The 17,825-nt window shown below is 43.7% G+C and overlaps 1 protein-coding gene across 5 annotated transcripts in view; it reads right to left on the bottom strand.

Annotated features, from left to right (window-relative positions):
* LOC146796486 (acyl-coenzyme A synthetase ACSM3, mitochondrial-like) overlaps positions 1-17,825 on the bottom strand; it is a 411,246-nt gene that overhangs the window by 300,428 nt on the left and 92,993 nt on the right. For 4 of the 5 annotated variants that reach the window (XM_085629088.1, XM_085629091.1, XM_085629092.1 and 1 more), the window contains exon 2: positions 12,653-12,923. In XM_085629088.1, the coding sequence (XP_085485214.1) occupies positions 12,653-12,886 (234 nt within the window). In that variant the 5' untranslated portion in view covers positions 12,887-12,923. Of the gene's footprint in view, positions 1-12,652; positions 12,924-17,200; positions 17,295-17,825 lie in introns of those variants that run through there. The other variant, XM_085629090.1, reaches the window with a different exon arrangement.

Raw genomic sequence — 17,825 nt, 5'->3', positions numbered from 1 at the left:
TGTCAACCTCGGCACTCTAGTACAATTATAGTTTCAATTCATATAGTTGTTTTAGCACAAATGAGTTCAAAGTATCAGCAGGACATTGATTCAGTTCTTGATGTATCAATTTAATATAAATATATCACCAAATTTTAAATCACAAGTTTCAAATTTAAAACACAGTATCAATGTGGTTAGGAATAGACAGCTTCATGTGACAATCCTCCTCTTTAAGCGTTGAACCGGCAACCGGCAACCGGCAGCCGGTTCATTGATACTGTGCTTTAAATTTGAAACTTGTGATTTAAAATTTGTTGATATATTTATATTAAATTGATACAGCAAGAACTGAATCAATGTCCTGCTGATACTTTGAACTCATTTGTGGTACAACAACTATATGAATTGATACTATAATTGTACTAGAGTGCCAAGGTTGACATATCCATTTCACGTTCTCACTGGGTCCGAATGGGCTTCAGTGTTTTTGCACCTTAGGTAGTAGAGTGCAGTTAGCAGAACCTTGAGGGGCACCAATACTTGGATATATAGGACAAATGCACACAGAGAATAGATGTGCTACCAACTAAACCACCCTGCCATCTGTAAAGATATTTTGTTAGTCTTTGGTGTATTTCTTATGAAAGTTTCAGTGTTTGCAAACAGTGTAGTAGAAAGTCATTTCTTTCACTAGAGAACCCACTGTTTACACTATTCAGTGCTCTACTGATATCAACTTCATTTCTTACTGTAGGTTCTGTGTGTGTCAGGGATAAAAGGTGTCTGTAATAGGGCATTTGTTTTGTAATTGCCATTCACTATTTTGGCTTTATATGAACAGTTGTATGCATATTTAACACAATACTCAAAATTGGTTTCCGATATATCTGTATTTGATTGTTAATGTAAACTGGTCTACGTGTAAAGGCATAGCAATTTATACTGCAGTAAGCGGGAAAACAAAGCTTGGATGATGCTATCAGTGATGTCATCAATGATGTCATTTGAGTTTTCATCAGTGATGTCATAAGTGATGTCACAGAAAATGCTTGAGTGATGTCATATGTGAGGTCATAAGCAGTGCATGGCGGGGGTGCAAGTTATAGTTAGCACTGCTTACTAGAACTGGTGAATTTCTTGTTGTTTTTAGTTCAAAATGTTAATGTTGTCACTGAGAAATTCACTTAACTATAACGTCACTTTAGCCTTTGTTTTTTTCAGTAAATTTCTGGGTTTTTTTTAACCAAAAAGAGATTTTTATTATACCCAACTATAACATTACTTTAACCTTTGTTTTTGTCAGTGAATTTCTATTTTTAAAATGTGTGTGAGTATTAAACAGATAAATATTCAATAGAAATTGTTTATTTGTTCAGCTATTGTAACTGTGATATCAAGGCATGTCACCAGCAATCTTTTTTGTAGTGTCATTACTCCCACAGTGATCAGTATGCGTAGGAGGACGTGGAGAGGGACTGCCCTATCCCTTCAGACCTCTTTCTCAGATGAAGGGTGTGCGTAGTAAGGTGTGTGGAGGAACTCTCCTTTCAGACCTATCAGATGACATGTATGAGTAGTAAGGCGTGTGGCGGGACTGGCCTCTCTGCTGAGATCTCTATCTGTAATGATAGGGGTGCGTAGTACAGTGTGGGAAGGGACTGGCCTCTCCTTTCAGACCTCTCTCTCATATGACGGGTATGCATAGTAGGGTGTCTGGAAGGACTGCCCTTTCCTTTCCGACCTCTCTCTCAGAACATGCATGTGCATAGTAGCATGTGTGGAGCAACTGGCCTCTCTGCTGAGTCTGCTCTCTGTAATGATAGGTGTGCGTAGAAGGGTGTGGGGAGGGACTGGGTTCTCCTTTCAGACCTCTCTCTCAGATGACACGTGTGCATAGTACGCTATGGGGAGGAACTGGTTTGTGTGGTGAGACCTCACTTTGTAATAATAGGTGTGTGTAGTAGGGTGTGGAGAGGAACTAGCCTCTCCTTTCAGCCTTTGCTCTCAGATAAAGGGTGTGAGTAGTAGGGTATGGGGAGGGACTGACCTATCTTTTAATACCTCTCTCTCAGATGACGGGTGTGCATAATAGGGTGTGAGGAGGGAGTGTCCTCTTGTTTTAGTCCTCTCTCTCAGATGATGGGTGTGTGTAGAAGGGTGTGTGGAGGGACTGGCCACTGCTGAGACCTCTCTCTGTAATGATAGATGTGCGTAGTAGGGTGTGGGGTGGAACTGACCTCTCCTTTCAGACGTGTCTCTCAGATGACGGGTGAGAGTAGTAGGGTGTGTGGAGGGAATGCCCTCTCTCGTAAGAACTCTCTCTGTAATGATGGGTGTGCGTAGTTGGGTGTGGAGAGGGACTGGCCTCCCCTTTCAGACATCTCTCTCAGATGACGGGTGTGCTTAGCAGGGTGTGTGGAGGGACTGGCCTTTCTGCTGAGACCTCTCTCAGTAGCGACAGGTGTGCGTAGTAGGTTATGGAGAGGGACTGGGCTCTCCTTTCGGTCCTCTATTTCAGATGATGGGTGTGCTTAGTAGGGTGTTTGAATGAGCCTTAACTCTACTCACAACTCTTCTCAAACCAATGAGCATAAATAGTAGAGTCTGATAAACACCATCTCCAGTAAGACCCCTTCATACAGTAATAAGTGTACATAGCAGAGTGTATTCAAACATCACATACTCCTTCCTACTTTTCACGGTCCGGTTAAAGTCTTGCAAGATCATAACAATTAAAAAAAACAGATTTAACCTTCTAATCATCACAGTACTTATCACTTACAAACTTTCCCTCAAAAACAAGGACCACAATAAGTATTTATACCAATAGACTGTATTGAGAACTCATCTACTCCTTCTTTACTATTCACAATCCCGCAAGATTGCAAAAATTAGTTAAAAATAAAATTAATTTATTTTCTTCACAGTAGTTATCCCTTAGGCACCTCCTCTCTAAATATAGGGGGGACAGCACGCCTTTCTACTACCCCTTATATGTCTTTTTTACTTCATTTCCACAATACTTCGAATTTCACAGTAGACAGTAATGGCCGCCATTTCATTTCTAACATTCCAACAGTCAGGCAATCAGAGTGCTCGCTCTCGCGAAAGAGTGAAGAGGGTCCCGCGAGAGAGTGAAGGCTCACGGGAAAAACTAGCCTCTCTACCAATTACAGGCCTGCATTTTTAGGGTCAAGCCTTCAAGAGCATGCACTAGCTTGTCTCGCTTGCGAGACAATGTTGTATACATAAAAGGGCTTGGAGCCCGCCCGTTGCTTAACATTTGTTAGTTTGCACTCTTCTTTACAGCCTCGTAATTCGTCAAAGCATGCCGAACATAATTTCCATTCCTGTCTGTGGTGCAGTGACCAAGCATTGATTGATTAATCTTAGTCAGTGTCCATCTGCTGCTCCAAAAGTGATTGCGGTACTATTTTGCTCTGTTTAACTTTTAGTGCCCTGCAAACAGTAGGGGTGACTGGCAAAAACGTGTCCAGCAGAACAAACAAAATTGCAAAGATTTATTTTCTAAAGTTAAATGTCTTTTATTTTGCCAAATCTTCTTTTCTCATTTTGCACTCATGTTTTGTTTTGTTATTGCTGGTGGATGCTGTTCTCAAAAGTTGAGGATTATCTTATTGCAAAGTAACATTGTTTCTTTCTTATGTGTAATTTATTAAATGATGCTTTAACACATAATCATGCAGTACACCCCAATTCGCCCCACTTCAATCCGCTCCACTTCATCCCAAACTCATCCACCGCACTCAATCCAATCCACCTCACCCCACTCCAATCCAAACCACTCACCCAAATCCAATTCCACTCCAATCTACCACACTCCAATCCTCCCAACCCACCCCACTCCAATCTGCCCCACTCCAATCCGAAACAGTCTGCCCCTCTCCAATCCAAACAATCTGCCCTACTCCAACCTTCCACACTCTAATCTGCCCCACTCCGATTCAAAACAATCTGCCCCACTCCAATCCAAAATAATTTACTCCACTCCAATCTGCACCACTCCAATCCAAAAACAATCTGCCTCACTCCAATGCAAAACAATCTGCCCCACTCCAATCCAAAACAATCCGCCCCAATCCAATCCACCCCACTCCAATCCACCTCACCCCAATCCAATCCACCTCAGCCGAATCCACCTCACTCCAATCCAATGCACCCCAATCCAGCCAAATCCAATCTACCCCAGGCCTCGAAAAATCTACTCGCCCACTACAAGTACACTTTTATCAGGTCCAGCTATGTTTAGCACCTACTAGTCCCATCTGGGGAGTAAACTAAGGCTGGAAAGGAACAAGTGTTCCTTTTGTTCAGAAAGTGAATGAGCAATAAAGATGCCATCAAATCTTGTTTTTATCTTGACACATTTGCTGTCTGTTCAAGGAAAGAGGTAACATGTCAGCTTGTCTTTTAACTAATTGCTGCTTGGAAAATGAGGTTTATTATTCTCTCTCTTACTAGAGTTAGAGGTTTTTGTCAAGTGAGTTGTCTGAAGATGTCAGTTATTTTTCTCTAACACATAACATTTAAATAAATGGCCTGTAAATTATTATTGCAAATATTTCAAAATATATCAGGAATTACAAAAGTAATTGTTTTTGTAATTGTGATGCAAACAAAGAGTTAAATAGGAGCAACACAAACCAGAACACTTTACTTGGTGATGTGCAAATGACACATATTTTCAGAAACAATATTTCCAAATGTTATTGATTGTACACTATATGGTTTTTATCAGTAAAGCTGCATGTCAGTGGGAAAGTTGTACCCATTTCAATGTAAAATCTGCTGATCACAAATTGACTGTATGCTACCACTCCATGCTTTACTTATGTATTTATTAAAAGTGATGGTTTTAAAACATGATTTGAGAAACATTCCTGCCCCGCCCTGATGAAAATGCTGTTAATGGACTGAGAGGCAAGTCAGGGGTAATGTGTAGCCTATAAGTGGCTAGATTTGTATTATATATGGAAAAAAGTTTAGTCTATTTAATCAAACAAAAGAGTTTTTTGAACAGCAGACATGCTGAACTCGCACATTTGAAGGTGCTCTCATATATCGTAAAGAAGAAAATGGTGGCTCAATAAATTAAATTATTTGCCCACGATGACATCATTTGAAACCAGTTTATGGGTCAAGAGCATTACAAATAGGTCGAGTAGATTATTTAAGTCACTAGACCTGCAGGTCTAGTAACATTTTTATGATTTTGTGAGGCCTGCACCCCAACCCACTCCAATCCATTCCACCCGAATCCCCCATCCCAATCCAGTTCACTCCACCCCAATCCAATGCACCTCAATCCAATGCACCCCAATCCAATCTACCCCACTCAATCCAATCCACCTCACTCTAATCGATTACACCCCACTGCAATCCAATCTACTCCACTCGAATCCACCCCACCCCAATATAATTCACCTCACTCCATTCTACCCCAATCCAATACACCCCTCTCCACTTCAACGCTCTCCAATCCACCCCACTCCAATTCAACACATTTCAATTCACCCCACTCCATTCTAATCCACCCCATGCAGTCCACCATACTGAAGTTCAATCCACCTCTACTTTACTCCAATCCACCGCACTCTACCCAAATCTAATCCACCCCAATTCAGTCCACTCCACTTAATCCATTCCGTCCAGCCCACCCCACTCCAATCCAATCCACACAAGTCCAATCCTTCCCACTCCAATGCATCCTATGCACCCTACTCCAGTCAAATCCTCCCCACCCTAAACCACCCTGCTCTAATCCAATCCACCATATTCCAAACTAATCTAATCCACCCCACTCCAACCCACCTCACCCTATTTCAATCCGCCCCACTACACTCAATCCAACCCATTTTACCCCAATCCAATCCATCCCAATCTACTCCAATCCAATCTACCCCACTACCTCAATCCACTCCAATCCATTCCACCCCACTCCACTCCACAACACTCTCTGCCACTAAACCACTGAACTCTACTCAACTCTATGAAACTCTAATCCCCCTTTCCACTCTAGGACACTCTACTCCAACAAATCCAGTGTACGACACTCTACTTCCCTGGCTCCACTCTAGGACACTCCACGCCACTAACTTTTAGCTATGCTGAACAGCAGCTACACTGGTTTACAACATGGCAAAAACACATTGCCACAGTCAATGGCTCTTGTATAGGTGACAACTATTGGCTTTGCCAATGCATGTTGATATTGCGCCCTTGCGAGAGGCCAACTGGGCTCTCGCAAGCTCACTTTTACATACACAATTCTTTTTTGCCCTTAATATCTCGAAAACTACTGAATGGATTTTCACCAAATCACAAAAAGCACAATCTGCGGCCCAAGGTCCAGCTTCCTGCCAAATTTGGTTCCGTTCAGTAGTTTTTGCTAAAACTGGTCTCAAAGAAGTCTAAGGAAAATGCATGGAGATTTTAGGTTTTGGACCCCCTTTTTTCTCAGCCCCTGCTTCACGGATCACCTTGAAACTTTTCAGGAAGGAAGGGGCTCCCAGGTGGGTCAGGTCCCAGGGCATTTTATAAAACAGGAGGGGGCGCATGGGGCCCCCTCCATAGGATCTATAAGGCCCTAGACCATCACCTCACCAGGGCTACTGAAACATTGATGGGTGGCGCACTGACCCTTCGAGCCCCAGGGACCACCATCTCCCGGTGCTAAAAACACCTAATGGGGGACCCCGCGGGCCACCACCGCCCTGAGGCCAAATACTTTCAAAACAATGAGAGAGTAACAATGGGAGAGGGGCCGCGCGGTCCCCCTTCTGGGCCATTCTTGGCACCGGGGACCATCATTTCCCCGGGGCAGGCCCTTGAAAATCAAAGGAGGGAGGCCGCGCGGCCCACTCCTTGAGACAATAAAGGCTATGGGGACCTCCACCCCCCCAGGGCCGCCTCCTGCTTAGCTTTAGCTTGGCGGGAGCTCACAGCTCCCGTCAAGCTAAAGCAAGCACTCTGCTTAGAGCGGGCGGGAGCTGTCAAAGTGCCCGGTCGGACCCCAGAGGCCTTGAAGCTCCCCCAGCGGTCCCTGGGAAAAAGAGCAGAAGGAAGCAAAATAAAGCACAGAAACGAGCATGAAGGTCAGCAACAAGCAGAAAGAGGCAGAATAAAGCTGAGAAAGGAGCATAAAGAGAAAGAATAAAGCTCAGAATCAAGCAGAAAGAGGAAGAATAAAGGTCAGCAATGAGCAGAAATAGGTAAAATAAAGTTCAGCAACGAGCAGAAAGAGGCCAAATAAAGGTGAGAAACGAGCAGAAAGAGGCAGAATAAGGGTCAGCAACAAGCAGATGGAGGCAAAATAAAGGTCAGAAACGAGCAGAAAGAGGCAGAATAAAGTTTCGAAATGAGCAGAAAGAGGCAAAATTAAGATTAGCAAAGAACAGAATGATGCAAAATAAAGTTGAGAAATGAGCAGAAGGAGGCAGAATAAAGGTCGGAAAAGAGTGGAAGGAGGCAGAATAAAGGTCAGCAACGAGCACAAAGAGGCAAAATAAAGGTCAGAAATGAGCAGAAAGAGGCAGAATAAAGGTGAGAAACGAGTAGAAAGAGGAAGAATAAAGGTCAGAAATGAGCACAAAGAGGCAGCATAAAGGTGAGTAACTAGAAGAAGAAGGTAAAATAGAGGTCAGAAAATTGCAGAAAGAGGCAAAAGAAAAGTTAGTAGAGAGCAGAAAAAGGCAGAAAATGAAAAAAACAAGCAGAATTCACTCAGGCAACAATTGGGGTTCTTGGCCCCCATCGACCCTCAGCAGCCATGGGGACTTCCTCCCCCACCCAGTAGTATGCCAGGAAGCTCCTTTGCAGAGTGGTTGAGAAAGGGGGTGGGGACCCCGATGAGATCTCAGCAATCTTGCCGTGGGGGACTTACTTGTGACAACAATAGGGGTTTTTGTCTCCCAACGACCCTCAGTAGCCAAGGGGAGTTCATGCCCCAACCAGTAGTGCGCCCGGAGGCACGTTTGCGGAGTGGTTGAGAAAGGGGGTGGGGCCTCCGACGAGGTTTCACCAATCCCGCTGTGGGGAACTGACTTGTGGCAACAGTAAGGGTTATTGGCCTTCGACGACCCTCAGTAGCCAAGGTGACTTCATCCTTCAATGAGTAGTGTGCCAGTAGGTCCCTTTTCAGAGTGGTTGAGAAAGGGGGCAGTGCCTCCAACGAGAAATCAGCAATCCCGCTTTGGGGGGACTTACTTGTGGCAGCAATAGCGGTTCTTGGCCCCCAACAGCCCTCATCAGTCAAAGGGACCTTTCCCAACCAGTGTTGTGCCAGAAGGCCCCTTTGCAGAGTGGTTGAGAAAGGGGTCAAGGCCTCCGGCAAAGTCTCAGCAATCATGCTGTGGAGAACTTACTTGTGCCAACAATAGGAGTTATTGGCCCCCAATGACTCTCAGCTGCCAAGGGGTGCTCATCCCCCAACCAGTAGTGCGCCAGGAGGTGCATTAGCAGAGTGGTTGAGAAAGGAGGCGTGGACATTGACGAGGTCTCAGCAATCCCGCAGTGGGGGACTTACTTGAGGCAACAATAGGGGTTCTTGGCCCCCAACTACCATCAGCAGCCAAGGGGGAGTTCATCCCCCAGCCAGTAGTGCACCAGGAGGCGCGTTTAAAGAGTGGATGAGAAAGGGGACAGGGCCTCCGATGACGTCTCCGCAATCATGCTGTGGGGAATTTATTTGTGGCAACAACAGGGGTTCTTGGTCCCAGAACAACTCAGACAATCACACACCCTCTAAGACACTCACACTCCCAGTGTGACACTCATGCACTCACTTACTCACACACTCACTCGCAAAGGTTACAGTTAGGAAATAACGTTAAAAAAACTTAGAAATTCACTGAAAAACTAAAGTTACAGGGACATTATAGTTAGGAAATAGAATTTAAAGAACCTTAGAAAGTTGTGCATTTCGGCATACGCCCCCGTAATGCACTGCTTATGACCTCAGATATTACATCAATCATGACATGGTCAGTGACATCACTGATGACATCATCTACAGAACCACTCACAAACCCACTCACACCCCATAGAACCTCTCTTACACCCACTCCTATACAACCCCTCACATACCCATTCAGAGACCCATACCAGTACTCACACAACCAATCACTCATCCATAGCCACTCACACCTCCACTCACTCATACAGCCACTCACACACCCACTAACTCACCCATACAGCACTCATGTACCCACTCACCAATACAACCACTCACACATCTAATCATACAGACACACACCCACTCATACACCCTTATAGCTACTCACACACCCACTCAATCACCCATACAGAAACTCACACAGCCATTCACTCTCCCATACAAGTACTCACACACTCACCCATATAGCACAGTGGAGGAGAGTGTCATACAATGGATTGTCGAAGAATGGAGTACAGTGTAGTGGCTTAGAGTAGAGTCATGTGTCATAGAGTGAAGTGACATGTTGTACAGTGTTTTACAGTGGACTGGTGTACAGGGGAGTGGCATGTTATACAGTGTGTTAGAATGGAGTGGCATAGAGTGTCGTACAGGGTAGTGGCATACTGTGGTGTAGAGTGGTGTAGCGTACAGTGGAGTGGTGTAGCACTGTGGAGTATAGTGCAGTAATGTGTCTTAGAGTAGAGTGGCTGCAGATTTGTCAATGATTTAGCCATCTCCGTATCTGACTTGATCGACTGCAGTGCTTCATCTAGATGCTTGCCAAAGAGAAATTCGCTGTCGAACGGCATATCCAGTACTTTGGCCCAAACCTCCGGGCCATCCCTGCTGTCTCAACACCGCTGCTCCCACCATCTGCCTGAAGGCGGTTGCCAAAATATCCAGGGCCACATCAATCATCCTTCCGATAGCATCTCCCTTGCTTCTTTCCTTTTGTCCACAGGAAGAAACTCTAGCAGGGCAGAGATGTCGGACCACATCAGGCTGTCATAGCCATGGCATTGGAAGCCCTGATGGTGGTGGCTGCCAAAGCGGAGAACCTTTTGACGATGTTGTCTAATCGGCGACCTTCCTTGTCAGGTGGAGCTGCACATAGAGAAGAAGGATTTTAGATCTCCTCTGAGCAGCTTGCATAATAACCGAATCAGGCCAAGGGTGACCAATCAGGCATGCAGGAGAGTCCTCGGGCGCCCTGTACTTCTTGTCCAGTTTCAGTACCACCACAAGTATAGAAGCTGGCGTCTTCATCAACTTCAGGCCCTCTTGCATAAGAAGTCAACAATGGGAATTGATTGAGTGGAACGCTGCATTGTAGGCTTAAAGTCGTATAAGAAACACTCTGTCTGCTTGGCAGGCTTTGGGAGGTCGAAGTGCGCTCCAGTAGATTGTGGAACCTACCGATATCTGCAGGTGGGGAGTCGTCTAGAGGCGGAGTAGGAGAAGGTGGAGTAGGAGCCAAGTAGTCATCCCACTCTTCATAGACATCCGGGTTCAACTGCAATTCCCCTTCCTCTAGCTGCTGGTCATCATCATCTTGAATTTGTGCAGGAATGGTGGCAGAACGGTCTTGCGTTTAGGCAATGGGGGGTGGAGATAATGACACAGGAATGGGAGCCTCCTGAACAGGAGGAGGCTGAAGAGCACAGTTCACCTCAGGAAACCTCTTGTAATAATCATTTAGCATCAACCTAAGGTCAGTGACTAATGAAACAGGGATATTAATGGAGAGCTCCTGAGCTTGTTCTTCCTAAGAAGATGTATCATCCATTTCCTCTTCTTCCTCAGAGTCGTGACGCTTAACCCTGAGTTGTGAGGGACTGTATGCAGAACCATAAGGACCATCATCTTCAGACACCTAGAAATCCAGGATACGAGTAGGAGGTAAAAGAGAGAGTTTTGAAAAATCCTATAGAAGAGGAGGAATCGGCTTCCCTTGTCAACAGAGTCATCAACGGGATCGTCGAAGATCTAACTGACTGAGGCGGTTGAACAAACTTGCTGAACCGTGACGGTGAAGCCCCCATATATGGAGACGGTCTAACCGCAGCCAATGACAGTGATACTACCACTGCCATCGTTGACGAAGCCGTCATAGTTTTGACCGTTGGCGTAGTCACTGACGAAACCGTCGATGGAGTGTTAGCTGCATTGAAAATGGAGGCTGTAGGTGGTGTTTTCTTCATCGACGGGACCGTCGACAAGTGTGTTTTCTCAGCTGAGAATTCCCTGGAAGGAGTATGAGGCATCAACGGTGGAGCAGAACCAGACTTCTGGTGAGAAGAAGAGGGACCGGACTGGTCTTTTTTATCCCTTTTTTCCTCTACTTTCTCTTTACTCTGAGACTTGGATTTTTTAGGGTCTTTAAATGAAGAGGAAGACCCATCTTCCTTTCTTTTTTCTGGAGGAGGTATGGGGCTTCTCCTCAGCCTCCGAGTCAGAGCCTTTTGCCACTTTCTTCCTTTGCAACCAGAGAAGAAGCCTACCCTCACTGTATTTGAAAGTTTTTGTGGAGAAAGCACAACAGTACTTGCATTCTCTGGGCATGTGGTCTGGATACAGGCAATAAAGACACTCCTTATGTGGGTCCTCAGAATATAGTTTGGACTTTCCTCAAGTCTTACAGAGCCTAAACAACCCTTTTTTAGACTGCGACATAATGAAGGAAAAATGGGTACTCACGCTTCTGGACTGTACCTCAGAATAAGATTGAAGTGAAGAAATGAACTGCTAGCTGGAAGTTCAAAAGGGTAACAGTAGAAACGCTGTGATTGAGCAGAGCTCAGGGAGACTCCCTAACACACGACGTGCTGTAAGAAATCTGAGGTATGGTAGCCCTGCAGGGGAAGGACACTCTATGGTCTACGCTCTGATTGGTTGGAGTTTGAATGTTTTAAAACAAGGATAATAGGTTGCTAACCGCAAGTGAATTCCTATGGGCATCTGAATGTTGACTTTTAATACTGCTATTTTACTGTTACCTTGGGACTCCCACCAGGACGACGGGAAAGATGCAAGCAAGTGAATCTATGAAAGATACAATACTTGAGAATTCAATCTTTTGGCAGACAAGTTAGCTCTTTCCCATTTACGAGATAAAATTATCTCCTGTCTTTGCAAGACTTTGGTGATAAGCTCCACAGAGACATTCCCCGCTTTAATGACAGCACGGAAGAAAAACTGAGGTCTCCTTGAGTACACAAAATGGCAAAGAGAACTTGCGACACCCAATGAAATCAACATGTCTACATGCTTTAGACTCACACGTTGTTCCATTATCTCCAGAGCATTTACCTTACCAGACATGCTATTGCACTCTCAGAGGGATTCCTTCCCCACTTACCTAAGATGTCAGACAGACGAAAGAGAATTTTTGCATACTTTATGGGATTGCAGAATTATCCAGGCATTCTCGGGGAAAGACCTTAAGACTCTGTTGACAGTGGTGGAGAGTCGATTAGTCCAGTTTCCTCAGATATAACTCTTAAACATTCTTGGCGGGCTTTACATTAATACAAACATGCACACATTTGTTGGATTGGATATAGCATTAGCAAAACAAGGCAGAACATATCTATGGTGAGGTACTGAGGAAGGCAAAGTGGGAAGCAGGTTTCTTGAAAACGAATCTATGAGGTACAGTCAAATATACAACTTATGAGGTCTGACGACCGCTTTTTAACGTTATGCAAACCTTACCTTTTCCATTCGTGCCCAGTTGTCCAGTACATCACTAGCAAAATTAAAGTACTCTGGTACTTCTGATTTGTAATTTTGTTTAATGAATTCATAATCGGAAAAATTTTGAGCGACACAAGCTTTGTAATTTGTGTGGAATGATCTCCAAGTCGTCACTGCGGTCCGTTTTCGCATCAGATGCTTGAGTGCGTTAGAAACCTTTAGGCCAGCTGGAAACATTTTGTGACATTGCATTGCACCGTCCTTAGAAAACTCCTGGATACAGTGTCACCTACAACCAAACCAAGGCGGTGATTGAATTAATCAAATAAACCACATTAAGCATTTATTGGGCACTTGCCCTCATCAGGTTTTGTTATTGATATAGGCAATTGTATTACATCATGATTTCTGACGCTTCTTTTGGTGTGGCATAAACAAATATTTGGCCAAATTCATTGATCATATTATGCTCACACAAGTTCAAATCAGGTGCTCATAAAAATAGTTTATTTGCAAAGGGACACTTTCAATCAGGATTCCGGAAATTAGAACTGGTGAAATATCAGTCTAACAAACTGTTATGGCAAATGGGAAATTCTGCCTTATGGTGGGTATGCTTTCACAGGCCCACGCCCAGAAACTTTAATGTCTGTAGGTATTCCCGTTCCGAGAACAGGTTGTATCCTAAAATGTTAATGCAAGCTAATTTACTCTTCTTAAGGGCATGTTTAAGTGTGCTGGCGGGGTTGAACTGGCTTACCCTTCCTTTCTTGCAACAATTATTTTTAAAATGTGCTACCTCAAGTTGGCCCTAAAAAAATACACATATTTACTAAAGTTCTGAAACTGGATGTGCCTCGTTCAAAACGCTTAAAGAACAGAAACACATTTTCTATTGTGGTCCCACATCGGCGGCTTGATCTTAGAACTAAACCCATTGGGGTGGAGCCGGACAGCCGACAGAGACCTTTGAACAGAGATCCGCAGACTCGAAGGGAGCAGAGTTGCCCAAACTGCCTTATGTGCGCTCCTTCCACTCCGCCAAGGAGAGAGACTGAGACGGAAGATCTCCATGAAGAGGTCTTCTGATTTCTCCCTTCCATCCCGGATCTTTTCTGGAAGACTCAGGCGCAGAGGCCACAGAACACATTAGGCACCTAGACCCGGTAATGTAGTACATAGCAGCAAGGTGGGGCAGAGCGGGCCACAAAAGGAGCGCAGAATCAGCGATCATAACCACCAGACAGACCAGGACTTACTTCCAGGGGGCCCAGAACAGTGACAGTGCCAGGGTCCCTCTTCTGCCTGCATACCCTTGTCACCATTTTAAGGCTGTCCAAGCTGACCTCTCTTCCACTGCCAACAAGGGTTGAGCCTGTCTCCACACAGGCAACAGACCCCATACAGTGAGAGTTGCAGGGAAGATGGAAGACCAGAAAGAGTTCCCACGGCCTGTTATAACCCAGCCTGTTGACCGACTATGACTGTGCTCAGTTGGGACTCTAATTGAGAGTGACTAGATAAGAGGACCTAGACTACAACATTGTCCAAGTGGTATTGAGATTGTTTGCAGCCCTAAACTCACCTGTGCCAGCTAAACTAAAGTACACCACAATCCCTTTTTCTTCCACTGACCCGCGCCCCATACCAACCAATGGGTAGGATGTCAAGTAACAAGGGAGGCCACACAGTAACAACTTTTTACGGATTTGGTTGGCGGGCAACAAAACGGCTAACCCACGCATGAAGCCACCATACACTAAAATAAATCTCAGCAATAGGTCCAGTGTTGGGATCCATGGATGCGAAGATCTCTGACCTCACAACAGAAATACTATGCGCTGACGTAGGGTCATTCCACACCAAGGCAGATGGTATGGAAAAATGCACAGCTGTACTGGAAGAGAGACTGGACAATTCAGACTCTTGGTGCCTGGATGTTTGTATTCTGAGGATCCTTCGCTCCGAGAAGCCTTTGTGGGTAGTTTACCTGAATCATGTCAGTCTGTCCAACCCAATAAAAAAATAAAAATATACATTGGTGGCAGACGATTCTTGCAAGCTGTCTATGTGAGTATGGCCACAGGAACAGATCACAGAACACCAAACATTAGGTGCTGAACTGACTGAAAATGTTGTCTCAACACCATCAGCATCACTATAAAATAAGATTTTTTTATATCGAACAAATTCAGCCCATGGGCATTGAAGGGCTTTGCATAAGATTCACTTTTAAGCACAGGTAGGTTAAGTGAGTGCCCAGAATCACAGGATGTTGAGCCACGCTGGGACTTGAACCTGGTTCCCCAGTTCCAAATTCGGAAGCTCCAGCAATAATGCCAGATCCTCACCACTAATTACATTTAGAGCTTATTGAAAGTTTGCTAACTCGCAGCTTCAGGGAGTCAGTCACCAGTTTGCTGATTCAGAAGTGTTTCACTTTTGCTATCAATGAATTATCTACAGACGAATTAAACTCAGATTTGAAATAAGTGTTCTACAAAGCCCACAAAAAAGATGGGTAGAATTTAGAAGTGCTTGGAAAAGACACGCAATGCATCCATTGTTTTATGCCTAGAAAGTGATGATACTGATCTAATTTCTATTTAGCAAATAATGATGGTGTTCCTAATGAGTATGATGTATAGAGAGCATGTTCTATAAACTGAGAATCCTGATCTATCAACAGGAAAACCAAACATGAAGGATTGCACAGTTCCTAGGAGTGTGTAGAATTGAATGATGGATTCAAGCTTGTCTGGCTGATGAGGGGTGATACCCAGAAACAGGTCCCAGGATGCTTGTTTCTGGTCTAGGGAGGGCTTGGCTTGGCAGTTCGGGCTGGCCTGTTCTCATGAGAAGCAGGGTTAAGACTGATTTGCATATGGCTGGGTCTAACCTGGGGTGGCATGGTGAGCAAAAGAATGAAGGATTTAACCCAGAGTTCTTGACTGGGGGTGAATGTTTGATTTATTCCATATTCCATATTCTGTCCATCATCTGTGTGTCTTTTGCTGACTAATTAGCTAGCATAGTTTAAATATTATAGAAAGAGGACATAACAGTTAGACTCAGCAACGGAATATTACGCAACACGAGTTGAACATAACGCAACATAATAATATAAGAGACAAAGTAACCATATAGTACATTATAAGGATATTCAAAGGCACTGAGGAGTTCCATGACAAGATAGGGGGACAAGTCTAAAAGCTGATTTCCTTTATAAGATTACAGAACTCTGAGGGGACTTGCAATATTATTATCATGTACACCAGTGGGTACTTTATTCATTGTAGCACATGCTCACACCATCACTTTTCCCGCAAACCATGTAAATCCTTGCCACATAGCTTCATGAGAAAGAGAGAGCATGTTTGCAAACATGAAAAATAAAAATAGAATTTCTAGTGCAAAATTAAACACATCAAAAAAGCTGTTAGGAATTTGTTGCAAAAGATATTATAATCAGTTTAATACAAGTCAGATTTTTAAATAAGGACTGTATCTCAGAATATGCAGAAACATGCAGAGGAACTCAATTTTTTGTATAAATACCTAAGGAATGCAAAAACATGTTGCTATAAATATCTCCTTTCTCTTTACACCTTGAACGGCAGAGCAGAAGAAAGAAAAACACATTTCCTTTTCCTTCTATAAATTGCTGCTTTAATTATACTAGGTGACTTGACTTGCCTTTCCCCGGAGCTGCTGGTTCTAGCAGCAGGTATTGTGACATCAAACTTCAACTGTAATAAGTGATTACAATTGAGTTCTGACGTCTTGTCTTTATAATCAGTGATTGGGTGCATGACAACTCGTCTATTATTAGGAAATTAGAGATGAGGTTTTATACAGAGATGCAGAATCCCATGTTTTACAATGTTATTAAAAAGCTGCTTACCATAGGCAGCTTAGAAACTATTTGTTTATGCTTTGAACCCAAAATGGTCAGTTTCACATATAATGGTGGCTGGTAAGGAAATATTAAATGCAGTCAAATACACATTAAGATCAGCTTCACAAATACTAGGATGTTTTACTCTAGTGTTTGGCTAGGATTGCCACAAATTATAAAAATGGGTGCAATTGAATTTGTTGTGATGTTACTGCTAGATAAATGAACAAGCGTTTCACTGGATGCACCTGGAAGGAAAATCGGTGCTTAACTGAATCACTGAAAAAGGACACCATGAACAAATGATGGTCTGTAGCACAGAGCAGAATCCTGAATATCCACTGAGCACCCTTTACTGCTCAAGAGCCATTTATAATGATATACCATACATACAACACTACATAAGCGATGAGAGTTATAAATCGCCATACTTTTTCGTCTGAATTCAAGATGGGGGCAAGTGACTGTCAATTCTGATGGACAATTCACAAGAAGGGGGTGTTATGTGTGGCAGTGCTTTCAAACGCTAATGGTGCATATTACATGAAAGATAGGCCTGACTGCATATACACGTGACTGCATTTTAACATTAGGGAATGTGTGCATAAGCGCAGGGCCTAGAAAAACAAACTAAGAATGGCACAGCTAACAAATGTGTACTCCATCACCATGTTTTCTGTTTAGAAATTCCATTATTTTCACTTCTCTGGGTCACTTGTTCTAATTGTGGATACAGGGGAAGATGACCTTGCAGAGATCCATCTTGGAAGGAAGAGGGAAAAGTAAAGTTAGATTATATATATATACACACACAACAACAAAAACAAAAGGTTTTTACCAACCTTCACTAGCACAACACAGATACACCATTGGAGAGCAAGGTGCAAATTCCCCATCACAAGTGACAGGTACAGAGTAGATGGCAGCACTGTAAGGTCCCCCTCTCCCTCAAACAACAGTAAAACAGAAGTAATAAAATTGAGTGCATCCTCACACAAAGAACAGGAACAGCAACACTGCAAGATTTAATGTTGCCACTTTAATGCACTTCAAACACTGCACGCTTTAATGCTGCCACTTTAATGCACTTTAAACACTGAAGCTTTAATGTTGCCACTTCAAACACTGCACGCTTTAATGCTGTCACTTTAATGCACTTTAAACACTGCAAGCTTTAATGTTGCCACTTTAATGCACGTTAAACACTGCACACTTTAATGTTGCCACTTTAATGCACTTCAAACACTGCACGCTTTAATGCTGCCACTTTAATGCACTTTAAACACTGAAGCT

This window comes from Triturus cristatus, chromosome 10, assembly GCF_964204655.1.
Source record: "Triturus cristatus chromosome 10, aTriCri1.1, whole genome shotgun sequence".
Classification (NCBI taxonomy): domain Eukaryota; kingdom Metazoa; phylum Chordata; class Amphibia; order Caudata; family Salamandridae; genus Triturus; species Triturus cristatus.
The sequence above is the reverse complement of the archived record's forward strand: the minus strand, read 5'-3'. Positions and strand labels throughout refer to the sequence as shown.